Source organism: Callorhinchus milii, unplaced genomic scaffold (assembly GCF_018977255.1).
Source record: "Callorhinchus milii isolate IMCB2004 unplaced genomic scaffold, IMCB_Cmil_1.0 Scaffold4, whole genome shotgun sequence".
NCBI lineage: Eukaryota > Metazoa > Chordata > Chondrichthyes > Chimaeriformes > Callorhinchidae > Callorhinchus > Callorhinchus milii.
In genome coordinates this window covers 75,665,478-75,693,168 of record NW_024704745.1, presented here as the reverse complement: position 1 = coordinate 75,693,168, position 27,691 = coordinate 75,665,478, and the positions used below count along the sequence as shown (strand labels likewise).

At 43.2% G+C, this 27,691-nt stretch overlaps 1 protein-coding gene across 1 annotated transcript; it reads right to left on the bottom strand.

Moving 5' to 3' along the window:
* Positions 1-644: 644 nt before the first annotated feature.
* Positions 645-27,691, bottom strand: relt (RELT TNF receptor). Its single transcript, XM_007891193.2, has 11 exons — positions 27,405-27,691; positions 20,205-20,276; positions 18,857-18,970; positions 17,834-18,012; positions 16,668-16,753; positions 13,366-13,596; positions 6,422-6,505; positions 5,895-5,973; positions 2,535-2,732; positions 1,947-2,126; positions 645-1,275 (listed from the first exon to the last, which is right to left on the bottom strand). The coding sequence occupies exons 2-10, from the start codon at positions 20,247-20,249 to the stop codon at positions 1,970-1,972; spliced, it is 1,173 nt and encodes a 390-aa protein (XP_007889384.2). The 5' UTR covers positions 20,250-20,276; positions 27,405-27,691; the 3' UTR covers positions 645-1,275; positions 1,947-1,969.

The following is a 27,691-nucleotide window of genomic DNA, read 5'->3' as shown; positions in this document are numbered from 1 at the left end:
GCCTTCTGGCGTGAATAATGCACTACCAAATGCAAGGAATATTACTGTTATTATTAATAATAATTTTTCCAGAGAAGTGTTGGTCAAGACACCAGAAAAATATCACGAAGGGAGATTCGGATGAATTTCATCCATCCTGAATACCCATCCTACTGGGTCTTCCCGTGTACAGAATTGAGCCGTGTAACATAAGTTAAGGTTTGTACAAAACATTAACACTCGGTCCTTTTCACATGGCACACTGAGTGCTGAGGGGTAAATTACTCTCCCTGGCATCACAAGAACTCTTCACTTGCTCTTACAGATTCAAGCAGAAAAATGTTCAAAAGGAAATATTCTTTTCATCTTTCTGTTTCATCTTGTCCAGAACGGTGGAGCCAGAGGACACAGCCTGCGATTGAACGGGGGCAAATTCAAAACTAATCTGCGGAACCACTATTTCAGCGAGCGAGCGGTAATTCTATGGCACAGGCTCCCAAGGGAGACGGTGGAAGCAGAAAATTTTGATTCATTTAAATACAAATTAGATAGATTTCCGTTAGAAAATAATATTTTGGGATACAGTATATGAATAATTTGAGACATGGCGAGTGTAATTTGGAAGAACCAGGCAACTTTGGATCTAAGGTTCCCAAAGCTTTCCACCCTGTTGTCTATACAGAATTAATTGCTGCCAACATCTCCATTATTGTAGCAGGCGACTACCAAGATGGTAGAAGACGGATTAGATGCACCTTGGTCTTTTTTCAACTAGCATTTCCTAATTTCCTATGTTAATATCCAAAAGTGCACTTTTCGCAAATGTCAGGAGCGTGCAGTGTGTGTGAGGGTTTGTGCGAGTGGGTGGGTGGGTGAATGGCAACAAACTGGAAACCACAGCTTTGAATACAGGTTCTCAAAAGGTTGTAATGTTTTCTTATGTGTGACATTAATTTTTTTAGAAAAAATTATGCGACACGGAGCAGCATGTAATCTAACGGAAGCGGGGACCTGTTCCTGATCCCCGCAGCATAATCCACACGTTCGTCTGTAAACATACTTTGTTCCTCAAAACTCAGCTTCAAAAAAAGTGAACGTGATGGCGCTCCTCGCGAGCACGCCAGAGAACCCCGTTTCCTCTAGTTTTTCTGGAGACGATGTAGAATATTCGCGAGTTTTTGTTTTAAAAGCACTGCTCCTTATTCCACTCTGTACAGTGACTGCCTTCAGCTCAGCTCAAACACCGAATACCTCACAAATTGCCTACGGCGCCCTTTTTGGCAGATTCAGTCAGATCTGTTTGAACGAAAGACAAAGGTTTGACAAGATAAGTAATAATAATAATAATTTGGTCACTCAATCCACGACTGTTTGTGGGACACTGCTGTGTGCAATTGGCTGCCACATTTCGCCCACAAAATATACAGTCAATCCACTTTGCAATATATTCTGTGAAGCGCTTTGAGACGTCTCAATCAAACACAAGGATTATCATTATCATTATTTATCATAGGAACCTAGCAGTGAATTTAGCACTGAATGAACCATGAGGGCACACTCCACCAATATCTTGGCTCGCACCTTGCGCATGTTCACGCTGGAGACAAGAAGGTTGAGGGACGATATGATTATGGTCTTTACTATTCTGAAGGGAATAGATATTGTAGACCATGATAAGCTGTTTTATCTTGTACTGAACAGTAGAACCAGAGGACACGGCCTGTGATTGAAGGCAGGTAAATTCAGAACAAATCTGTGGAAACACTATTTCAGTGAGTGAGTAGAAACAGGCTCCCTCGGGAGATGGTGGAAGCAGAAAGTCTTAATTCTTTCGGGAACAAATTAGATAGATTTCTGCAAGAAAATAATATCTTGGGATACAATATACTTTGCGACTGCCAGGATGGCGGAAGGTGAACTGGATGGACCTTGATCTTCTTTCGTCTACCAAATTCTTATGTTCTTACCTCTTGTTTGCTTTCTGCAGATGTTAAGCAATGTCTTTCGTGCGGGTTGGAGAGACGGTGTCAGGCGGAGGTTTCTGCCCCTCAGGCTCATTCTGGGTAGCCGGGCTTTCACTTGCCAAAGACTGGCTTTCTGATTCATTCAGGCTCTGCCTTTGCTCAGGAATCCGGGCAACACGGAATCTGTTGTTAACAAGGAGAAGGAAGTGAAAATTCTGGATCAGTGAAACTCACTGCTCAAAGACCCTAAATCATGAGCTGGCCGTAATATGTACACAAAGTATTGCTGTTCCTCGATAGCAAATGAAGTTCATAGTCGTCACAACATTGACAACCTCTGAAAATCTTGACGTTAGATTTTAAGATCGAAGATTCCATCTTGGGGTTTGGGTTAGTCCAGCACAGCAAGCTTTCCCACTGTTTGTCCAGCTGGAACCAGCCTACCCCTTAGAGTTTTGGCTTGCAGAGTTAGCAGGTGCTATAATGTTTTTATTTCAGTGTATCTGAACCATCACTGGGTAATGCGTTCACCCTGGACCTGTATAAAATTCTCCTGCAAAGTTGCGGAGCGCAGTGCAGTGAGCTGCTTACCTGCCCACAGAGAGGATGGTGTACTCGCCAGGTCTGCTCGCTCTGGCTGAGGGTTTGGCAGCTTTAGTCAGTAGCAGGTCCGGCCACTTCTTCTGATTGCACCTCATGCAGCTGGACCCCGTCTGCAGGGAGGACGTCTGCACGGTGTGAAGGTGATGGTGTTTACACAGTTTGGGAATGGACAGCAATGGCACGAACCTGGAGGGGGAAGGGAGGAGAAATCTGTTAGTGTTTGTCAGTGGAGAGACGATGAAAGAACGATCATCAGCTGCTCCCTCCACACTCCCCCACAACACACCCCAGATGTACTTAAGAAACAGTTGGATGCTGTAATAGGAAGGTTATACGGAGGTATTCTGGAACGATAATAATAATCCTGGCATTTCATCCAGCACCTTATCACTCCAAAACGTCTCAAAGCACTTTGCAGAAGTTCCTGTTAAGTGTAGTGACTGTGTATGAATAAAAGAGAGAGGAATGGGGGAGGTGGGGGGTTCTGGCAAGACTGGCATGGACCAGTTAAACCAAACGGCTTGTTTCACGCTATGTAACTCTATGATTCTCCCCCCCCACCCCCGCTGTATGTTATTGATGCAGAATGTACGTCATTGCGAAATGTCCCCAGACAAAGGGGGAGGGAGCTGAGAGGAAGAGAACGTGAACAGGGAAGAGGATCTCTGGAGGCAAAGGGCTCGCACATAGAATTTTGTGGACGGTGTGTGTCTGTGTATTGGTATGTGTGCGTGTGTGTGTTTTGCCCACCAAAAGATACAGTTGATCCCCTTTACTGCATATTCGGTGAAGCACTTTGAGAAGAAGTCTCGACGATGTGATAAGGTGCCATATCAGATGCAAGGATTATAATTATTAAATGCTAATAGCGATTGCTGTGGTTACGCTGGCTGGGATAAAACCACCCAAACCCTCCTCTAAATGAAGGGCCCAGAGCTCAGGGGCAGTGAGAGTCTGCCACCCGCTTTGTTTCCTATCCGAATACCCAATAAATCATTGCGAACCATGGAGATAGAATCTATCAAAGCTGCCGTCCTCCCAGCTCCGCTTCGCCCGAGCAGTGAGCGAGGGCCTGGGCTAATTACACAACTGGCTGCCAGCCAGCTCTGTGAGAGAATTTCCACTCTCCTCAAATCATCTGTGATGTCTCTGCACCAAGATTATGCTGCAGATAGGAAGCTATTCCCCCCCACCCCCCCCCACCTAAACACTGTCAATGCTGTTTGCCGATTAACCTCCAGACAGATTGATCGACTAAAAATAGAACAGCCAAGGTTTTTCACACAGTTGATGCTTTGATCTCTGTCTCTGATGGTGTATGTGTGTGTGTGTATGCTTTGCGCTCGTGTGTAGGTGCATATGACATGTGTGTGTATGGTATGTATGTGTGGATTTGTGAGTGAGTGTGTGAGTGAGTATGTATATGGTGTGTGTGTGTGTGTGTGTTGGTATGTCTGTATGAGGGTGTATATGGTGTGTGTGTAAATGTGTGTATGGTGTGTGTGTAAATGTGTGTATGGTGTGTGTTTTTCTCCATGCTTGCCATTACTTATTACAGTAAAAATCCTGTGAGATGCTTTGACGTTTGCTGTTCCCACGGCAATGCAGAAGTGGCTGATGCTTCCTTTTTGTTGAACTACACAGTTTTATAATAATATTGATCCTTGCATTTGATATAGCGCCTTATCACGTCTTCGAGATGTCTCAAAGTGCTTCACAGAATATATTTTTAAAGTGAATGACTGTATATTTTGTGGGCGAAACGCGGCAGCCAATTGCGCACAGCAGTGTCCCAGTGTTGTGGAATGAGTGACCAAATTAACAACTTTTTTTTAAGGGATTATTACCCCCGGAAAGCGATCCACCAATCGACTAACTAATCGGGTTCCTACTGACTCCTGGGTAAACAGAGGCACGTGGAGTAAGGAAACTTGGCTAAAGTATCACCCTGCCTGGGAATCGAACCTTGTGGTCCTTTCACTTGCAAGGTGAGAGCTCTAAGTACTGAGGTACAAGACTCCTGTATTGTGTTGCGAGGTCTCCATTCACTGGGTGGATGACTGGGGCACACAGCTCCACTTCCCTGAGTTAAAAGCTTATGTATCCAAGGCCGTGATATACACACGTGACCGAACGAGGCTGCTGTTTCCACCCAAGTACCTTTTCATGTCGCTCGAGAAAGGAGCGAGTTCCACAGCTGTGTTGCCATAGTCACGTCAGGCGCTGTACACACACAAGGGATGCCACTGATCACCTGCTCTGACAGATTATTCTGGTCACACAGCTCACACAGAGGGGAGTCGAGTGAATTTCGAACCAATGCATTCCTGAGCCCCCTCCGCTAACGTTTTTCTGCTACGCAAAAAATATATTATTTTTTTTTTGGGTGGGGGAGGGTGTGAATTTTATGCTTAGCAAACTGCAGTACTGGAGTTTACGTTGCGCAGTTCGGTCCCGTGTATATATTGGGATGTCCTCCGACTTGAAAGGCGCAATACAAATGTAATGTGTTGTTGTCAAGCGCTTGGAAATGAAATTCTTGCTCATTCTGTTCACATTATTATTATTATTAATGGTATCCATCACCCCTTTGGAGGTTGAATGAAATAATAATGACCTTTCCTACTCTCCCCGCTCACCACACACACTCACACACACACACACACTCTGTCCAAATATGCTCAGTTGTTTCCATTACCATCTAAATTATTTTGTCCCCAGATCCAGTTGAGCCAACCTCATCTCAAGCAGAACTGACAACTCACAGATAAAAGACATTTTGACCTCAATCAGTCTGAGCTGAATGTAATAATCCTTTGCATTTTGATACAGTGCCTTTCGCGTCAGGAGGCCATCTCAAAGCGCTTCACCGGATTTATGCTATGAAGTTCAGTGGCTGCATGTTTAGGTGAACATGGCAGCCAATATGCACATAGGCATGTCCCACACACAGACATGAAGTGAACGATCAATTTTATCTGTGTGATTGTTGGCCAGTACACTAGGAGAAACTCTCCTTCTCTTTTCAACTGGATCCATGGGATCTTTAACTTCCACCTAAACAGGTAATCGGGGTCTTGATCTCATCTGACTTACCAAGTTGTGAAAGAATGGTGCCTCCAACAGACACACACATACAGACACTCACATATCAGGGCAAGGCAATGGGGCAAGAGCTCACAAGTCTGTGAAACTATTTCTGACACAGAGGATAATTGACAGCTGGAACCAGTCGCAGGGAAAAGTTGCAGAAGGCAGGGCATTGGATTCATTTAAGAGACCATTTTACTGCCTTTTGCAGCAATCCCATAAGTCTGAAGCCCATCATTAAAGGACAGCCGGACTTACTTTTCCACCGCATTGCTTTTGATGACTGCTTCCTTCATTTCGTGCTCCCTCAGCATTTCCTGCAGGGCGGCAGCATTTTCTGTGATAAGTGGGGGAAAAAAAGTCATTGACCTTCAAACTGAGTTTGAACACTGTCAGTCAATCAAGATAAAACTGGAAACACGCGAGTCTTAGGGGGAGGGGTGGTGAAGGGTGAGGGAAGGCAGAGAGTTGGGAGGGCGACCAAAGGCACGATCGAAGAGAAGGATCTTGAGACCGGCCTTGACTACTGATTCTGATCGAACAGAGTTACCTAGACTCGTGCAAATGATCAGGGGGAGCTTCTTGATGGCTCGTAGGCCACCACTGGCCCTGACTATATGGACCTCAAAGACCTGATGTAGGACTTGAACTCACAACTTTCATGCTTCAGAGGTGGGAGCACTACCGACTGAGCCAGATTGACATACCACCTTCAATGCAAGACATCTCATTCTAAATATTCAATTAACCAAAGGTGCTATTAAAAGAAATGGAAAGATCAGCACCTTTCTTCTCTGTGATCAGCTTGATCAGAACACCGATTGTATCCTCATTGGCCTCATCTGTTCTGAAGGGACCTCCGCTACTGTCTGGTGGTGAAAAACAAGAACCTTTTTAGTAATAATAATAATAATCCTTCCATTTGGTACTTTTTTTGGTACCTGTGAAGCACGTTGCAGGATGTTCTATAAAGTGTAGTGATTGTGTGTTTTGTAGGTGAACTCCGCAGCCAAGTTGCACACAGCAATATCCCCTGAAACAATCATGAAGTGAGTGACCAATTTTTTCTGGGAGATTGTTGGCCAGGACACCGGGAGAAACTCCCTTCTCTTTTTGAAAAATGCCATGGCATCTTTAACATAATACAAGTGCTTTCCTCTACACTTTACAGCAAAAAATCCCGTGAAGCACTTTACGATGTCTGTTGTTACATATAAATCTACATTGTTGGGTTGGTGGGAGTGGTGCTTGAATGGGAAAATCCACACTGTCTTGAAGCCAACCCAATGCTTTGCATCTCTCCAATGGAGTCAAAGCTTCACAGAACACTGGCTCAGCTGAATCCCTCTCTGCGCTCAACAGCTTCATAATTTTGGAGCCAGTTTCAGACCTACCCATTACGTTAAAGATGAGGGTGGGGGGAAAGGTCAGACTGAGAATTGCCAAACGACAAATTGAGAATTACAAGATCCCAAAGCCGCATGGTTTGCCAACCATGTTGCCTCATTATTTTTAGGAAAAGAGAACACAAGAGAAAAGAAAACCATAGGAGGTCAATCATCATCCAAAAGGCGAAGATAAGTTAGCATTGTGTGTGTAGCTAGTCATAGACACTACTGAAGATTAGGATCATTTTCTACTGGTCTGTTGAAGGTGCTGGATAAGAAACCAGAGGCCGACCCTGTTCTCGCGCATGTGTATGTTACGCCGGTCTAAAAGCTGACCTGCAATGCACTTTGGCGCAAACCAGCCACTTCCTGCGCATATTGAACATGCACAGGAAGTGCCGCTGACATTACTTCCTGCATATAATGCACCCTCTCTAAACACAGGAAGTGCCACTTATGTCACTCTACACAGGAAGTGATATCAATGGCATTTAAAGCGCACAATAATAATATATAGCGACCTTCGTGCCATGCTGAGTTGGAGTTTATAATATGATAATCTACACATTTGACATAGCGTCAAAACATCTCAAAGTGCATCACAAGTGACTGCAATTGTGAACAAATATTTTCTATAGTTCTTTTTCTGAGAGGGAGCCATACAAGCAATACAGTACAATACAAATTGTCAGTTATGTAGCACCAAGTTGGTGCGATCCTTTGCTAGATTTTAACATCAAGTGACCTTGTCCCAGAACAGTACACCATCACGAGTTTCTCATTACACTGCAAAGGTAACAGCACAATACCCTGGAGAATGGCAAAGCAGTGACAAATGGATCTGCTACACAGGATGACTCATTATCTCCCAGTAGGTTTTCCACTACCCTATAAATATCTGAACGCTCTTGTGTGTAGCTTGACGATGTTAAAACTGGTTGATGTATTCCATTCCGCTGCTGCTGCTGTTCTTATCACAGGATGAAACCAAAACCCTGACTGATCTGTGTCTCTCTCTGTCGCAGCATTTACGCACTATCACATCAGACACCTACTTGTCATATTTTTATTACTTTCAATGCATTACATTAATAAAATATGTGTCAGTGAGGCTCAGTCGGTAGCACTGGCCTCTGTGTCAGAAGGTTATGGGACTTTGACCTCATCAGTGGATAGTGACATATGTTGAATCCTAAATGATCCTTTTCCCACTTCCTAGCTCAATGTCCTGCAATAACAGTTGTCCTGGATGAGCTCAGCTAACTCAGCACAGACCAGTGTTTGATCCCAGGACTTTCCTGTTCTACGGTACCTCAGCATTTCACCAGACAATGCTCACACACCCACTGACCCATCAAAGAGCTGATGTGGCATTTGTTTTGGTGGAGCTCTGCTGTCTGACACTTGTGCTGTGGTGAAGTGCGGTAAAGGAACCAACAGGGTGAGATTTACCGTCACTGTCAACTTTACTTTTACAGCCAGCAGGAAATAACAACCATAAATCTTGCCTTTGACACAGCACCAAGAATGTAAGAAAGATCTCGCTTCCTGGCTGTTTGCGGGACATTGCTGTATGCAAATTGGCTATCGTGTTTGCATACAAACGTTCGCTGAAATTTACAGTGAATTCTGTGAAGGACTTTGACACCCTCCCAACACGAAAGTGCTTCGGATCAGACATTAAACCAAGGTCCCGTCTGCCTGTTCAGGTGGATGTTAAAGATCCAATGGCGCTAATTCGTCACTCACTCCTTTGCTTTTTTGTGGGACATTGCTGTGCACAGACTGTCTGCTGCGTTTCACCCCCAAAATACATAGTCCACTTTACAGTACATGCTGTGAAGTAGTTTGAGACGACGTGATAATAAATAAATAATCCTTGCATTTGATGTAGCGCTTTTCACCTCTTCCAGACCTCTCAAAGCGCTTCACAGAATATACCGTAAAGTGAATCGACTGTATATTTGTGGGCGAAACGCGGCCGCACAGCAGTGTCCCACAAGCAGTCGTGGATTGAAGCGACCAATTTCAATATTGTTTTTTTTCTTGATGGATTACTATCAGGGGTGTGGAGTAAGGAAACTTGCGCAAGGTTTCGCCCTCTGCCAGGAATTGAATCCAGGTTTCTCGCTTGCGAGTGCTCTAACCACTGAGCTACAGGACTCTACAATGTTTATTAGAACCCAAGTTCTAACTAGAATCCAATTTTTTTTAGTGAAATGCTATAAACTATTTCAAACACTGCATTTGATGTAGCAGCTTCCATGTTAGAAGAAGCTGTGATTCACTGTGTGAAAAGCGAGTGCTCTAACCACTGAGCTACACAACTCCTAAAGGCTCTATATCAAATGCAAGGATTATTATTATTATTATTAAGACGCTATATAAAATGCAAGCAGAGGCGCTATACAAATGAAACGTTGTAGTTGTTATCCTGCTCCTTTCTCTATACCCTTTGATATTGTTCCTTTCCAGATATTTGTCTAATTTCCTTTTGAAAGCCATGTTGGATTCACCTTCCACCACCCCTTTTGTGGGGCGCTCAATGCTCTTATAACCAACTCTCTGCATCTAAAAAGGACTCTAACATCTCTCTTAGTCATTTTGATAATAAATCTTAAATTTGTACCCTCTGGTTACCACCTTAGATAGATTTACAGAGTGTGCAACAGGGAAACAAACCATTCGGCCCAACCAGTTCATGATGGTGTTTATACTCCAGCGAGTTTCGCATTCACTGGCCTCTGCATGAAGTAGGTTTTCCTAAATTCTCTTTTCCGTCACAAAAAGTTTTTTTTAAACTAGGAACACCGCTCTTTTGCTGACTGATTGCTTTTCGAACCCAAAAATAGAAGCCATACTTTGACCCTCATGTTAGTTCCACAGAATAATAATAATCCTTGCATTTGATATAACGCCTTATCACGTTTTTGATAAATTAATTTAATTCATTATTATAATCAATTAATATAATGAATGTGCAATAATTCATAATATATTAATATGATTTATATCAATACAATCATTAATAAACTAATAATTCTGCAGTTAGCCAGGCTTTGTTTACAAATGCTTCATAAATCCTTGTTATCATTGGAAATCAATCCACTGAGATCCAAGGAAGTGTTACCAAAGACAAACAAACAAAAGTAAAAACGTAAGGCATGGCAGGAGTGCAATATTTTCCACATTGCGTCAAGCATTCTTGGGCCAGAAACGAAGCTTGTTTTGTAATCCTGGGGTTTTGACTTGTAAACCAGGTCATTAGTTGACAGTAACTACTGGAAAAGAATAAAGTAACAGAGAATTACCAAAGCTGTCAACCTGGGTTGAACATCGTAGATCTTCAGGCAAAGGTGGGGAAGGGGATAGATTTTATTTACGGAAGATTTGACATTAAATATTACACAAAACACCTCGATTCCAAGAACTGGTTTGCCCACTTCCCTTTTTTTTTGTATGATTTCCTTGGTTATGTAACAGGCCAATTAGAATATTCTTGCCCTAACAACTCTTTTTTCTAGAAGGAAATTGATTCAAGTCACAACAAGAATAGGAGATTTTACTGGTATTGAACTCTGTGAAGTGCTTCGAGATGTTTCTGTGTGATAAGACGCCATATCAAATGCCAGGATTATCATTGTAAAAAAATATTTAGCAGAGAATTGTCGAAGGAATTATTGTTATAGAGATGTCATTTTAAAAATCACATAGAAGGGATGATTTTCACCCATTGATATTCTCCTACAAAACACAACCACTCCAACTTCATAGTAAAATCGTGCGAAGCACTTTGAGACATGAAAAGCACTGTATCAAATGCAAGAAAGTATCGCAGGTGGAAGGAATTAAAGGGGGGGTTAAGAATGAGTTAAGAATGGGATTAAGGAAAAGAGTTTAAGAATGGATGGCAATGGCAATTTTATCAAGGGGTTCACTCTGCTATAGATAGTGCATTAGGATATTATAACACATCTCCATCAAATAGCAGAAACCATTGAGCTTTGATCCCATTGAATAGGGAGGCTAAATATCTACTGCTCCCGACTTGCTGACGCATCTTTTTGTTGAGAGACGCTGAACTAGAAATGGATAAGACGGAAACAATAGGGACTAAAATAACTAGACACACATGTTTGTGTGGATGAGCACTGAATTCCTTATTACCTGTCCCTCGGGGCGACTTTTGATTTAGTCTCACAAATTGGCTGGGGTTTAAAAATGTATGATGTTAAAAAAAAGGAAACATTTAGGTTGACGGTGGATGGAAAGTCAGCAGTTCACTGTGTTGTGTAAGGCTTACGAGGCTCTGTACATTTCACATGAGAAAGGTCAAACACAACTACATCAAGGGGGATTTTTTATACAGTGATTAAAAATTTTTTTCAATTCTGCCTCTCAAAGGTCAAACAAAAAAAGTGAGGACTGTTCTACAATCCATGACTTAATTGGTTGAGAGAAGTTTATTGGCTTTCCCCTACTTTCCCCAAGAGGAATATTCCTGCTATAATGAGTCTTTTTCGAGAAGGAAATAGATTCCAGTAACTGCAAGAATAGGAGATTTTACTGTTGATCTGGTCTGTAACTCTGTGAAGTGCTTTCAAGATGTTTCAGCATGATAAGATGCTATATCAAATGCAAGGTTTATCATTATTAAAAATTATTTAGCAAAGCGCATTGCATTAGAAAACGGCACTGTTTACCATAATAATAATAATCCTTGCATTTGATACAGAGCCTTATCATGTCTTCGAGTCGTCTCAAAGCGCATCACAGAATATACTGTAATGTGAATTGACTGTATATTTTGTGGGCGAAATGCAGGGTATCAAATGCAAGGACCTATTATTCTTGATATCAACTACTAAAAAAAAAAACTGCATTAAACGAATGTCATTTCCCGCACGCTATCCATGCTCAGGAAGTGCCGCCTGATGTCACTCACATGCGCCGCACGAAGGAAGTAACATCGGCGGCGACCTGATGCCCTGGAAGTCCTCTGTGTTTCTAGTACAGGAAGCTGATTGTACAGTCCTGCACAGGTCCATAGGACCTCGTTATGTCAACTTGCTATTCTAACAAAAAAGCTTTATAACGGGGGTCATCTTGAGATACAGAGCCTGACTCAGTACAGACCGATACCTATTTAATATCCAAATGCAGGGTTTGCCTTCTGGATCCGAGCGATTCCCAACATTTTTGCGAAGTGGTTTCAGTGCCTCGGGATGTCCTCCCGACCTGAAAGGCGCTACACAAATTTAATTTGTTGTTGTTGTTTGAGATGTTCATCCTACATGAGAGACTCTATATCTGTGCAGATTGTTGGAACAATGAGTCCTTCCCTCCATAGGTTACAGGAAAAATGTTGTGCAGGAAACAAAAGTTCTGAAGAGCTGCGAACAAGCTCACGTCGTACATATGTCACAAATTCTCCCCCTTTGTAGATACCTTTCCCTGGAGCAACCTCCACCTCAACCAATTCCCTGCCTGTAAATGGGAGGGATGTGAGTAAGCATCGACACACTATTCTGGTAAAACCACTGCCACTCACAAACAATAACAGGAAACAGACAAAACGCAAAATACTGCAGATGCTGGAAATCTGAAACAAACACAGGAGTCGCTGGGAACACTCAGCAGATCAGGCAGCAGTTCTGACGAAGAAACGTTGACTCACTTTCCTTTCTTCATAGATGCTGCCTGACCTGCTGAGTGTTCCCAGGAAACAGATAGTGTTGTCATCAAATGTCTCTGTTCCTCCATCCGTTTTTACTCGGTTGCCACAATCCATTTTTGTGCAATTTCACACAGACGGAGAATGTATTTTCTTAGCACAACACATTACACATTTCCCGCACTCCCCCCCACCCGAACAACGCACTGGGTACTACTGCTTTCATAGTGAAAGCGCTACTGGGAACTTGGACTTTCTCTGCTTCTCTGCTATTTAAAAAACAGTCAGATCTCACAAGAGGAAGCGCTGGTGTCAAAACACTAGCAAGTCTGTGATTGAATTGCCTTGAGTGATCCTTATCTCTCGCTGAGAGAACATGACTCCTTTGGATGAGACATTAACTAACGTTCCATCTGCCTGTTCAGGCGGATATTAAAGATCCCATGTCCAACAAGCCCCCAAATAAAATTAGTCACTCATTCCATGGCTGTTTTGTGGGCCATTGCTGTGCGCAATAATGCTACAGCGTTTGCCTACAAATACACGGGGGCTTCATTTCACAGTAGATCCTGTAAAGCACTTTGAGATGACCTCCTGATGTGACCTGACACAGAATTGAATACAAGGAATATTATTATAAACCAAAGCAAGAGAGAAGACTATGTACCATATTTGGTCTCTAGCTCGATCCCCTCCTTGGCATCTTTTTCTGAGGTGCAGCGATATCCCTTTTTCTTCAGCAAGTTACACACCAGAATCCCCAGCAGTCCTATTACGCAGAAGACTGGCATCAGGAGAAACACAGCGTATTTCATCTTCTTTTCCTCCTGTGTCCCGTCCTTGCTGCGGTTAGATGATTTTGATGCCTCCGCTTGGGGAGAGCCCTCAGCACTTCTTACTGTGTAAAGCAGGAAGTAACATCAACGACAATAACAACTTGTATTTACAGAGTGCCCTTCACGCAGGGCAGTGTCTTGGAGGACCGTACAGCAGCAGGGTTGGATGCTGAGCAATGGAGAATAGGGGAGGGGAGGTGACCGTAGGTCTTAAGTTGGGATTTAATGATAGATAAAGAGAGGGTGAGGCAGAGGGATGGAGGTGTGTAGTGGCATCAGACTGGGTCAACCAAAGTTTAACTCAACTCTTCTGCTTCCCGCATTGAACAGACGCATTAAGATCAATATCTAGTCCTCAAAAGGAAGTGACCAAAAAAGTAAGTCCTTTATGACCAGGATTCTTCACTGATAAAAGGGGTCAGCTTGCCTCAGTTGATAGCACTGAGTCAGAAGTTTGTGGGTTCACTTTGAACTCACAGTCTAGACTCACATTCCAATGCAGTGCTGAGAGGTGTGATGCATTTTTGATGTGTTAAAACCAATATCCCACCTTGTAAAAAGAAGGGAGTTTCTCCCGGTGTCCTGGCCAACAATCCTCCAGATAAAATGGCTGTTTATGGGACATTGCTGGGAGCAAATTGGCTCCCACATTCGCTTACAAATTACAAAGTTACCTCACTTTACAGTAAAACCTGTGACGTGTTTTGAGATGACCTCCTGAAGTTAAAGGCGCTGTACCAAATGCAAGGATTGTCATTATTTTTCCTCTCAGGTAAGAGATATTACAAAGTAATTCCTTTCCCTGGGGTAGGGAGAGTTCTGGGATAATGTTACAGTGCAGGAAACAGTGAGTATAATTTTCATTTAGAACAGCAGATCTGAATTGCTGATGATGTGATATTTCACCATTAATAAAGTCGCTATTGCTTATCCTACTTTATTAACAATAAAAATTCTTGCATTTAGAATCTTGCCTGTAACACTGAAATATCTCAAAGTGTTTCACAGGTAATCAAATACCAATACCACTACGAATAATAATCCTTGCATTTGATATAGCGCCTTTCAAGTCAGTAAGACTTCCTGAAGCACTTCAGAGGATTGAAGCACTGTTTATTTGGTAGGCAAACAATAATTATTGCGCAGTTTTAGATAAAGATAATGTCCCACAAATCATGAATTAATTGATTTAATCTGGAGGACTCTTAGCCAAGACTCTTAGTGTCAGTCTGATTCGATGGTTACAATTTTGTCTCAGAAACAACAAATCCAATTATATAGCGCCCCTCACACAGGGTAGCATCCTATGGTAGCGTGTAAAACAGAAGGTTGTGGTTCAAGCCTCACGTCAAGACTTGGAATCACATAGACTAAGCTGATGCTCCAAAGCAGTGCTGAAGGAGGGGGGTGTCGCATTGTCGGAGGTGACATCCTTTGGATGAGGCGTTAAACCAAGGCCCTGTCTGCCTGTTCAGGTGGATGCTATTGAACCCAAGGCACTATTCGAAAAGAAAAGGGAGTTTCTCCCAGTGTCCAGGCAAACAAATCTCCCAAATAAAATTGGTCACTCACTCCATGGCTATTTATTGGACATTGCTGTGCACAATTGGCTGTTTCACCCACAAAATACAGTTGAATCAACTTTACAGCGTATCCTGTGAAGCTCTTTGAGAAATCGTGACAATGTGATGAGGTGCTATATTTGCTATATTTGCTATATCAAATGCAAGGATTATTATTAAGACATTCGCTACTCTTTTTGAAAACTGTCATGCACAACATCTCCGACAATGCAGCTCCACCCAACCCCATCCTGGAAAGTCAACCTAGACTGGGAGCTCAATGTCTTGAGATGGGATTTGATCCAACAACCTTCTGACCCAGAGACAGAGAAGGATTGCACAGTATTATCAACTTAGCCAAGCTAACATTTTATATCATCAGTACTTTAACCTCTTGTGATTGTTATCAAAAGAGTAGGTTTCCCACTGGTAACTGAATCCATATTATAATACAATTTACATTGTGCTTTTCTCATTGTGTTTATAATAGCTTTTCAACAAATATATTTTGGGGAAAAAAGACAATGGGAGTAAATGAACAGCCTTTCAGCCATGTTGGGACTGAATGGCCTTCTGTGCTGTAGGAATGCTATCATTGTATAGGGAGATTCACTGCGTGTACCTGCAGCAAACATCTGCTGAAATTTAAAGCCTGTGTGAAAATCAGGCTTTCCAAGGCACAGAGAGCACCTCGGTGGTACAGAGCGGTGCTGCAGTGGCTGGCAGCTCACTGATCTCTTGTACCGTCTTCTTATTCCTTTCCCTGTAATTAACAGTGCGCTTGGAATGTCTGTCTCTAACCTTGAAATCCTCTGCGTTTACACACTTTGCTGCGTCAGGAATGGGCAAAGATGCAATGATGTCAGTGACGCAGGTTGGGAGATTTATCGAAGTGGAGCAGCCAGCAGTTCTGCCTGCACATCATTCATCATCAACAACAAAAGCCACCAGAATTTCTATAGCACCTTCCACGTAGAATAATGTCTCGGAGCGCTTTGCAGAGACATTTTTACACCCCGTCCTTTAGGTTCTTCTACTCACATTTTTTTTAAAGGTGTGCATTGACGCAGCATTGATTGCTCCTCACAGAAATCAAGTCCAAATATCTATCCCTCTATCGTTTGTGAAAACTTGCCTTGCACAAATTAGCCAAGATGCTGGACTCCTTTAAGAAACAGCTGGATGCTGTAGTAATCATAATAATATTAATAATAAATAATAATCAACATCCTTGAATTGATTTAGCACCTTATCACATTGTTGAGACGTCTCAAAGGACTTCAGAGGATTTTACTGCGAAGTAATGACAAATGTGACAGCCAATTTGCGTAGAGCAACATCCTGCAAACAGCCTGAATGAAGAAAGTGATTCTGAGGGATGGTTGTCCAGGACAACATGATAAACTACTTTCTCTTTTTGAATTAGTGCAGGACCTTTAACGTCCACCTGAACAGGCCGCCTGGACGTAATGGGACAATGGATGTGATGGATGTTGCGGAAGAGTGAGATGAGGTGGGACGAAGGACCCTCTTCATTTGACCCTCCCTTATGATCACAGCAAAAGACTAACCTGAACATTCTGTAGTTCCCATTGGAGCAGAAGAGCACAGCAGACATTCAGTCAGATGAGAGTCTGATCCATCTGACACATAATACCTGTGAGAGAAAACAAGGACAAAGTTAGTGAAACAATTTTTAATTTTATAAATATAGCCAGCATTTTTTTTTAGTTTTTATTAAATCCAGAATGGAGTGCGCCTCAGTCCTTGACTCGGGAGGTTGAAGCTATTGTAGTATTCAATGCAAGTATTAAAAAATGGCCTGTGGATCCGTGCACATTCCTCAGAAGCTGGCATCAGAAGTACCCCAAAGGGTATTCTGCAGTCCCAGTCTTGGCTCTTGTCGATCTACACTCATTACAAGGTAAGCAGGAAGTAGCTCTCCAGGGAGAGAGTGGGTATTTCATTTCAGACACAGGGAAATTTCCATCTGTAGGGTCATTAATACGTGGCACTCTCAGTCTGGTTTGCATACTCTTAAGCATTGTGATAAGTTTCCCCAATGTGTCAGACACTCGACTGACCAAAACAAAATACCCACAATCAGCACTGGTTGATGAGTAAACCTTCGCCTTATAATTGACAACGGTAGACAGTTAAACTAATTATACTACATTGATAGCACTAATTAAGCAGAGCCGTGACTTCACTTTGATAAAAAGACAATTTGAAGCCAATTACATTACATTGTATTTGAAAGCCTAGTAAGACACCCAGTACTTTCTATTCAATGTGCTATGGATGGGCATATGTGTAGTCTCCTCTGGTTAATAATAATAATCCTTGTATTTGATATAGGGCCTTATCATGTCTTTGAGACGTCTCAAAGAGCTTCACAGAATATATTGTGAAGTGAATTGTTGTATATTTTGTGAGCAAGACGAGGCAGCCAAATGTACACAGCAGTGTCCCATAAACAACCATGGATTGAGTGACCAATATTATTTCCTGAGGGATTATTATCCCTAGAAATGGATCCACCAATCGACTGATAATCCTACTTACTGTGCACAGAACAACATTTGCTGCAGATTGGAGACCAGAGGCCATGTGAGATTGCCGTCTCCTGTCTCGTGATGGCATTCAGACCTCCAAAAGCGCTGCGTAAATGCTTTGTGCCTCGTTGCCCCAGTTATTGCTCGGGAATTTACAAGAAGGAAAATGGCTGATTAATTACCCTGGCAAACAATGGCCGCACACTGTGTCCACCATCACTGTCCCCAGACTAAGGAACGTCCTCTTCAAACCCTCACAATCCACGTGTGGCCTGCAGGATCCCAAGCCATAGGTGTCCGAAAAGGTGCCAGGTGCACATCTTCTGCAGCTCATTGTCAAGCCTCTTCCATATCCACATTCCTAAGAAACACAGATCAACATTGTGATACAGTCAAACAAAGGCTCTTCCTGTTACAGCATTAAAGCTTAATCTCTGGTGCCGGAGAGAAAGAACTTGCATTTTTATAGACTTAGCATGTGGTAAAGAATTTATGGTGCAGTAAATTAACTGGCCTGTAGGCAAACAGCCATGATTTGAATGACCAATTAAGCTAGAGGATCATTGGCCAGGACACCAGACAAAAAATATCCCTTCAAATAGTGTCATGGGATCTTTAACATCCACCTGAACAGGGAGATACATCTATGTTTCAATGTCTCATACAAAGGATGGCACCTCCACAAATTTCCTGGTCCTGTCCATACAAGGGCTTGAATCCTTAACCTTCTGACACAGTGGCAACAATCCTACCAACTGAGCCAAACTGATATCTACACTTCTATCTCTTTCTATTATGCCTCAAAGATCTCCATGGTGTTGCTCCTCCCTTCCTCTAAGACCTACTAAAACATTATCAACTTGCCCGCTTCCTCGGCTTGGCGAGCACTGGTCTGCTCCATGTCCCCCGCCCTACGAACCCCACAATCAGCGATCGGGCCTTCAGCCTTCTGCCCCCACCCTCTGGAACTCCATCCCGGAGCCCCTCCGCCTCGCCGCCTCCCTTACCTCCTTCAAGGCCCTCTTCTTTGACCGTGCCTTTGGTCATCCTCCCACCTCTACCACCACTTGCCCTCCACCCCTCTTGACTCGACCCCCAGCTTGAGTGCAATGGCAACTCAATGGCTTGGGACGTCGTCCTGACGTGAAAGACGCTATATAAATGCAATGTGTTGCTGCTGTTGTTGTTGTTAATGTTGTTGTTACCATATCAGGCTCTTGTCCTGGAGAGCAGTGAATGCAGGGGACGCATTGATCTCCGTTATCCTTAAACTCCTGCACCCCGCACTGCAGTGTCCTCACTCTGTGCCAGCTCAGCAGCTATCACAGCACAAGACATAAGCGTTAGTGACATGTAATTATTCAGCCTCACTGCTCCTGTCGGGGTTTGGGCCTAGGATTAACAAACCTCCCTCGCACGAGTTCCTGAGTTAACAGTGCTGTCATTCCATTAACCCTCTGCACCCTTTCCAAATGCATTTCTCTGAGCGTCTGAAAATGTCACCTTCGTAGATGATTATTATTAATAATAATAATCACCATCCTTGCATTTGGAATAGCGCCTTATCATGTCAGAAGGACGTCTCAAAGCGCTTCACAGGATAGTGAAATGGAGTGACTGTGTATTTGTGGGCAAATGAGGCAGGCAATTGCGCACAGCAATGTCTCACAAACAGCCATTAAAGGAGCGACCACTTTTATTTGGGGGATTGTTGGCCAGGACACCAGGAGACAAAAACTCTGTTCTCTTTTCGAGTAGTGCCATGCATGAGATCTTTAACATCCACCAGAACAGGCAGACGGGACCTCGGTTTAATGTCTCATCCAAAGGACAAATTATTTTACTAACCCTATATTCAAAGGCCCTCTTACTGTCTACTGGTCTGTAATTTTAAAGACCCTGATAGTCTCAGTTTATAATGACACTTTTTGCACTTTACCCTCCAAATACACAACTAAAAGAAAATGTTCTCATCCAAAATGACGAACTTTATCTGGAGGACTATCCGCCAGGCCACTGGGAGAAACTCCCTTCTCTTTTTGAGTAGCGCCATTGGATCTTCAACATCCAGGCTCAATATTTCAAGCCTTTCCTTATAGCTCCCCTCTCGACTCTCTTCCTCCTCCTCGCTCCCTCCCTTCCCTCCCCTCACCCTGACCATTTCCCCCCTCCTCTCTCCCTCCCTTCCCTCCCCTCACCCTGACCATTTCCCCCTGCTCGGGTCATGACCCAACTGTGCAGCGCCTTGGGACGTCCTCCTGACGTGAAAGGCGCTCTATAAATGGAATCTTGTTGTTGTTGTTGTTGTAGCTATACAGCCCAGGTTATCAACTGTGTGAACTAATACTGTATCCTCTGCAATGTCTATACAATGGGCCACAGAGTCAACTAACTGTGTGAAGTTCTAGATGTCCCATTGTTTTGACACTCCAACTGCAGTTCCTTCAGTCAAAGATCACAGTTTTCCCCAACAGTTGTCATACCAGGGCCTAATGTAGCAAGGCTCTTAAAGCCACAGTGAGACAATGCACGGCTTGTAAGAACGGTACTCACTGCGAGGAAGCAGCACAATGAGCAGCCAATAGTGTTTGTCTTCATCTTGCTGATGGTCGCTGCGATTCAGACCTGCCGAGAAGGGAAAAAGAATGGCTGCAGATCAGCATCAGGTGGTCAGCAGCCAACTCCTTGTATTGAATATTGACACAAACCTCTGACAACCCAAACAAGCCTCTGTAGAAGGGAAGCTACAGTGTCATAGAATCTTACAGCACAGAAGGAGGTCATTCAGCCCATCGTGCCTGTGCTGGCTCTTTGAAAGAGCTACCCAATATGCACAGACTTGCATTTTTGAGGCCAAATTGGTCTTGGGGCTGAGACCAGGAGAATTTTCAGGTCTCCATCTGCTTCACCCTCTCTCTCTCTCTCTCAGCCTCTTTCTCTATGTCTTCCTCCATTCTCTATCTCCATCTCTCCAAAAAAATAAGAAGAATTTGGTCACTCAATCCACGACTGTTTGTGGGACACTGCTTTGCGCAATTGGCTGGTACGTTTCGTCACAAAATATACAGTCACTACACTTTACAGTATATCCTGTGAAGCGCTTTGAGACATCTCAAAGGCGCTATATCAAATGCCAGGATTATTATTATTTATTATTATTCAAATATTCTCATTCCCCTTCTCTTGAAAGAAACTACTGAATTGTTTCTACTATCCTTTCAGGCAGTGCATTCCGGATCATTTATCAGTGTGTTTAGATATTCTATCCCATCTAATAACAGGAGCTGTTATAGCTTCAAACACAGTTTAATGTCTCATTCATACATGTGAATTCCCTGTGTGCAGACAGTATCCTCGGTAGCTCTATCAGTTAAGCCCTGGTTTGGGGACTTGAAGATTCTGTGTTTGAATCCCAGTGACATCTCTCCAGCCTTCTACCCCTCCGTGAATACCACTTCGGACAATCCTCAATTGACTAATGGCAATGCATTTGAGTCTTAACGCATTGGGTCATTGGGTCAAATCCTCATCCTCATATTTACAGTTCCTCTACAGTCAAGCTCCTCCCTACCTCTACAAGCTCTTAACACCATACCTGTCTGCTCCCTCCGTTCGACGTGCACTAGCCTGCTCCATGTCCCCCTCCCTGCCCACTCTACCATTGGCGGACAGGCCTTCAGCTTTTCTGCCCCAACCCTCTGGAACTCCAACCCCAAATCCCTTCGCCTTGCCCTCTCCCTCACCTCCTTCAAGGCCCATCTCAAGACCTGCCTCTTTGACCATGCCTTCAATCCAATAACCCTCTTGATTCCAACCCCCAGCTCGGATACAAACCCTTAACGTTTGTATCTGTCATCTGTCATATGTGAAGTGCGCTATATAATTTGTTATCGTTGGACTGCAGTGAATCAGTGCATCCATGGTTTCCCTCTATCTCCCCGCACATCTCCCCCGCCCCCCCCCCACCTACCCCGAGGGAAGCACTGAGCAGAGGTAAAAACGCCTTCACAAATTGACAGATTAGATTGTACCGTAACCCATAGCAGAGGTCCTCGTGTGGTTTAGCATAGAGTGACCTTGAAGGAAAAACTTTATAACAAAGGCAGCTTGCAACATTGAGGATTATTAAGCAACTTTAAGGGGAGGCAGATGGAAGCTAGTGCAAACTCACCAGGGTTGTGTACAAGTAGAAAAAGTGACATTTGTTCTGGTAAGAGGCACAGATGGAAGCCTGTTGTTGAATCTCAAGATTTGAATGTAAAATATACCCATCAACTGTATGCAATTGACTGTTTCGTCTACAAAATATACAGTCAATCCAATAACGTGATGAGGCGCTGTATCAAATGCAAGGCGTATTATTATGATCACGATGGAGTTGAAGAAATGTTACTAAAAGACTGTAGAATTACTATAATTTATTGCAGAGAAATCTTTGTGTGAAATGCACAACAGTTGTTGACAGCTTCTTTGTTGGAGACAATTTGGCTTTGAGCCAGGGAGAAAATACTTTGACAACTTACTTATTAAACACTCCAAAAATATCTACCAGCTCCTCCTTAGACAGAGTAATAAGCACAGAGGACTAACAGGCCTGTATAATTGCATCTGGTGAGGAATGTTATAAAGAACACAACCAAATCAAACAGGAACTTCAGAAAACTAAAACATACTTTTTACTGTTTTTTTTGTGGAGGGTGGGGTGGTGGTGCGGGGGACCTGCAATCACTGCTTGGGTGGGTGTAAAAGTCTTCAAATGACAGATCCGAGCCAGCCACCAGCTGCGCTGAATGAATGGGTCTGTCATTCCCACTTTCCTCTTTCTATGGACCGGAGTCGTTCTGCCACATCACTGTCAACTTCATCTGTCTCCCCATCGGTCACAAGCACACAGACTGCCTCGTGGGACAATATAATAAAAATAATCCTTGCATTTCATGACACAAGATCTCAAGATTGGTTTGGATGATGAAGTCCATCTGATCTCACCCTCCAGGACACAAAAACAACAATACCCACCCTACTGTCTTCCCATCAGAACATCAAACTTGTTTTTTTAAATGAGTCCGTTGTACTGGCTCAACCACCCTTCCTGGAAACCTGTTGCAGTCATTTATTGCCCCCGAGGTAAAGAAAAACATCTTGGTGTCTGTCCTGAAATTGCCCTTTACAATGTCCTCATATTCTACTATCTGAGTGAATCTTAAAGTTTTGTTGTCGCCCACAAAATACACAGACAATTCACTTTACAGTATATCCTGTGAAGGGCTTTGAGATGTCTCAATGATGTGATATAAGGCGCTGTATCATATTCAAGGATTATTATTATTGTTCTGGGTTTACTTTTTCAAACTCATTTAAAATTTTATACACCTAAATAAGATACTTCCTGAGACGTCTTCTCTCAAGACCAAAGACATTATTGGTTGTCAATTTATAACTTCTGACGTGCAGTAATTTAAGAAATTAATAATAACTGATCATAAGTCTTAAAACGGTAGTTTTACGACTAAAACTAAAAGAATTAAACAGGAACTTCAGAAAACTGAATTCACCTCCTTATGTGAGGACAGGATTTCCCCTGGCTGTGACAGTTCCTATGATCAAATGACTCACTGTCAGGCTTCATCCACTTCAATGAGACATTTTCGAAAAAAAAATTGTAACACTCATAACAAGCCATGCAGCACAGCATAAACGCAGTTCATACCATATTTCACAACTTTAGTTATTTATATGTCTTGCTCACGGTGATGCAAACCAGAAGTGACAAATAGCTAAAGCAAACACTTCTGCCTTTTTGGGAGATGGTGCCATTACACTGTGAATCTCCTTCTCCAGCAAAAGAAATGCAGCTGTGCTGAGAGACCCACAGCATGTGCATCAGGCCATGTGAATCCCGTTGGCATCAGCAGTGCTCCAATTCACTGTCCCATCAACTTCAAGCTCAAATGCTGCGTTCCCGAGCTCATGCTGGGATATGCTGTAAGTACTACCCGGTTTCACCTCACAATTATTGAGGTGGTTTAAGGTGTCCTCCCGATGTGAAAGGTGTTATAACACAAAATATACAGTCAATTCAATTAATAGTATATTCTTTGAGACGTCTTGAAGATGTGATCAGGCACTAAATCAAATGCAAGGATTATTATTATTAAACCTAAATTGTTATTTTTGTTGTCCATGCAATGATTAAAGCTACTGCACTACCACATGATGTACTATGATATTAATAAACACTTTGAGGAGTCTCGACGATGTTCAAGGAACCTATATTAAATGCAAGGATTATTACTCAATGAACATTCCTTCCATATAATGCAGCGACTTTCACGTCAGGAGGACGTCTCAAAGAGCTTCACAGAGGATATGCACTAAAACCCCAGCTAGCCAGACCAATAGGGAGGGTGGGAGATCAGGTCAGGTGAGCTGGAATTTCTGGCTAAATATAATTACAATGGTGGTCCCGTTAGGGGAGTGCTCTAACCACTGAGCTACGGGACTCCACAGTATATTGTAAAGTGGATTGACTGTGTATTTTGTGGGCAAAACACACAGTCAAATGCGCACAGCTATATCCCACAAACAATCGTGGATTGAGTGGGATTATTACCACTGGAGAGCGATCTGCCGATCAACTACCAACTGAGTTCCTACTTACTCCGAGGCATGTGGAGCAAGGAATCTTACCTAAGGTTTCAGCCCACCCGGGAATCGAACCCGGGTCCTCTCGCTTGCGAGGTGAATTCCACCCAGGTCACAATTTACTTATTAACATTGCAATTCAGAGCATTCAGGGCATTCGTGTTTAAATATGGCCCTTATTTTAAAATCAGAGTTTTTTACAAATTTCTTTTAAGACTGACACAAAATCGGCTTCAAAGGTGCGATGGAATTCAACAATTTGCCAAATTCTGGATACTCTTAAATGTTGCACAAATAACAATAAATAACAAATAAATTTAGACCCCGTGTGGTTCTACAGTGACAGTATCACTCCCGATAGAAGAATCTTTTTCGCACTATAGACAATTTGTGACTATAAAGCACCCCAACTCCCAGGTCGTTTCCCAAACTCCTGATTGCCCAGTGCTCTGGGACATCTTTCCAACATGAAGGGTGCGAGACAAGTATAATTTGTTGTTGTTATAGTCAATACTCATTATCCCACTGCCTGCCTCCTTTGCTCAATAAACGCACATGTGGCCCCTGATGCCACAATCCCCCTAACAACTCTGGAACATCTGCTTCTGTCCCTCCATCTCGTCACCTCCTTATCTTTACTTATCCCTTCTTCAGACTTACCTACCTCTTTGACCATATCTATGGCCACCTTCCCCTCAACCCTTTCCCTTCCGCGTATTCAACCCGACCACTTTGTGGTGCTGAGACGCTATCCTGTGTGAAGGGTGCAATGTAGTTGCAAGTTGTTGTTGTTGTGTGCATACTTTTTTCATCCACATTTAATGAGGATAATCAGCTCTCCCCTGTGTTAAAAGTCTTACTTTTATATATATTGGTTGCCTATTATAATAACAATCCTTGCATTTGATATAGCGCTTTTCACATCTTCTAGACGTCTCAAAGCGCTTCACAGAATATGCTGTAAAGTGAATTGACTGTATATTTGTGGGCGAACGCGGCAGCCAATTACGCACAGCAGTATCCCACAGTCGTGGATCGAAAATGACCAATTTATTTTTGTTTTGGAGGATTATTATTAGGCTCTGTGTGGAGTAAGGAAACTTGCCCAAGGTTTCGCCCTCTGCCTGGAATTGAACCCAGGTGTCTCGCTTGCAAGGCGAGTGCTCTAACCACTGAGCTACAGGACTCCTATTAGCGGTTTGCAATGTTTTAAAAAAGAAATAGCCTGAAACTTGACCCCGGAGGACATTGGCTGTTGAGAGATCTGTTACCGAGGTGTGGATATTTTTAACAAGTGACACCCACACATATTGAACTGTGTACTATTACTGATTCACTGTTGACATTTCCCTAAAGTCCTGGTTAGTGAGTCACTAAAAGGTGGCCTGAAATTCCACCTCATCTTAACCTGTAGGGCAGATTAAATCTTAAAATTGCACGACCTGTCCGCTCTCTGGACTCAGGCTTGCTCCACGTCCTCTGCTCTGCCCATCCCACCATTGGGGGTCAGGCCTTCTTCCCCCACACTCTGGAACTCCATCCCAGAGTCCCTTCACCTCACCCCCTCCCTCACCTCCTCCAAGGCCCGTCTCAAGACGCTCCTCTTCAACCTCACCTTTGGTCATCCCTCCTAGCCTCCACTCTCCCTGCCCTCCACCTCTCCTGATCCCAACCCCCAGCTTGGGTGCAAATCCTTGAATGCCCAACGCCTTCGGACATCCTGCTGACGTGAAAGGCACTGACAAATGTAATTTGTTGTTGTCGTTATTGTTAAAATTGAAAATCATGCAAAATTATGGAACATTCATAAATGTCATCACAGTTTGGAAGCCGGATATCTGCAATTCCTTGAGAACCCGCTGTCAAATTAAGACAAAAATTCATAATTTTCCACAATTCTGCTTAAATTTTGAAGACAAGATGCAACAAACAGAATTGCAGACCGGTACAAGGTGTAATTTCAGTCTGCTTAAAAGGTGACTTTGATCTCATGTATAATTCAAGAGTTTCGCAGGTGGATGGAGCTGCCTGCTCCAGTTTAACTCCCGTGACACAAATGTTTCCCTTGTATTACTCTTCCCAGATAATTTGGGGAATCAGACATCATAGAGTCTGGGGTTTGGGTTGCCAGAAATAATAATAATCCTTGAATTTGATATAGCGCCTTATCACGTCGTTGAGACTTCTCAAAGCGCTTCACAGAATTTATTGTAAAATGGATTAACTGCGTATTTTGTGGGCGAAAGGCGGCAGCCGATTGCGCGCAGCAGTGTCCCACAACCAGTCGTGGATTGAGTGACCAATTTTATTTTAGGAGATTATTATCCTTCCCCTTTCCAGGCTTTGACAGGATCAGTTTTAGTCCATCAGAAAACAAGTCGGAAGAGAATTGGCAGTGAGCACCAGCAATTTCACCCAAGTCGGGTCGCCATACGTCCGGATTTCCGGGGATAGCCCCCAGATGAGGTGTTGGTCACCTGGCTACAAATATGCCCCGTCTCGAGTTCTGTGACAAACTGAGTGAAAGCAATATCATTTTGAAACAGATACACTCATCAGAGAAACACGGTCATTAATCCGACAAGCTTCTCCAATAACTGCCAGCATCAGGAGAATTGTGGGGAGTTCCTCCTCTCACTGTCCGACATCAATCGACCCGTCGCCCTGTTTCCTAAATTCCCCGCCACTCCTATACATTTGCTATCACTGCACCTTACCGCCCTGGGATAAGGAAACGGCTTTGAAAAGGGAAGGTGGAGAGGCTGAAGTCATCCTTAGCGACAGAATTACAGATGACTTGGGGGAGGGGGAGTGAAACCAGACCCCTTTGTGTTCATCTGCAAGTAGTTGCCTACGCTTTTAAAGCATCGGATCTGTCCAGTGTTGTGTCCACACTGACAATCCCTGAATTGGCCCAAATAAAATCACGTTAATAACGTTTATAACCATCTTTTCTTAAACTCATGGCGACCAGGAAATACAATAGTTTCCCAGACGTTTGTTTGAATGGGTGGGAGTGGTGGTGGGGGGATGAGGGGTGAGGGGTTGGAGAGAGGTTCCAGTGATTGCACCGAGAATACAAGAAGTCATTTTAATGAAGACTTTCACCTGAAATTGAATGAATTCAGAATGGAGCCGTTTCACTTGGATTTCCGAACTGATTCACAGGAAAAGCAGTGTGTAACGTGTCTGAATATTTGCCCCGAAGACGATGGCCATCTCTGTCTGAAAGCAATTTGTAATAAAAATCAACACATCCCCAAAACACCTGCGAATCTTACAGTCATTAATCACAATAATACAAGATCTGCAGCCACATGCAACTCGATTTTCCGGCAATCAGGATCTACACATGGACTGAATGAAGTTAACAAAGCGTTAAATCCTAACCCCCA

Excerpts from the sequence above, each read along its gene's own strand:
- relt (XM_007891193.2), bottom strand. The coding sequence starts at position 20,249 with ATGAAGACAAACACTATTGGCTGCTCATTGTGCTGCTTCCTCGCA. Across the intron at positions 16,754-17,833 it reads TGCGGCCATTGTTTGCCAGG|GTATTATGTGTCAGATGGAT; the intron begins GTAATTAATCAG and ends TTTCTCTCACAG. Across the intron at positions 2,127-2,534 it reads ACCATCCTCTCTGTGGGCAG|ATTCCGTGTTGCCCGGATTC; the intron begins GTAAGCAGCTCA and ends TGTTAACAACAG.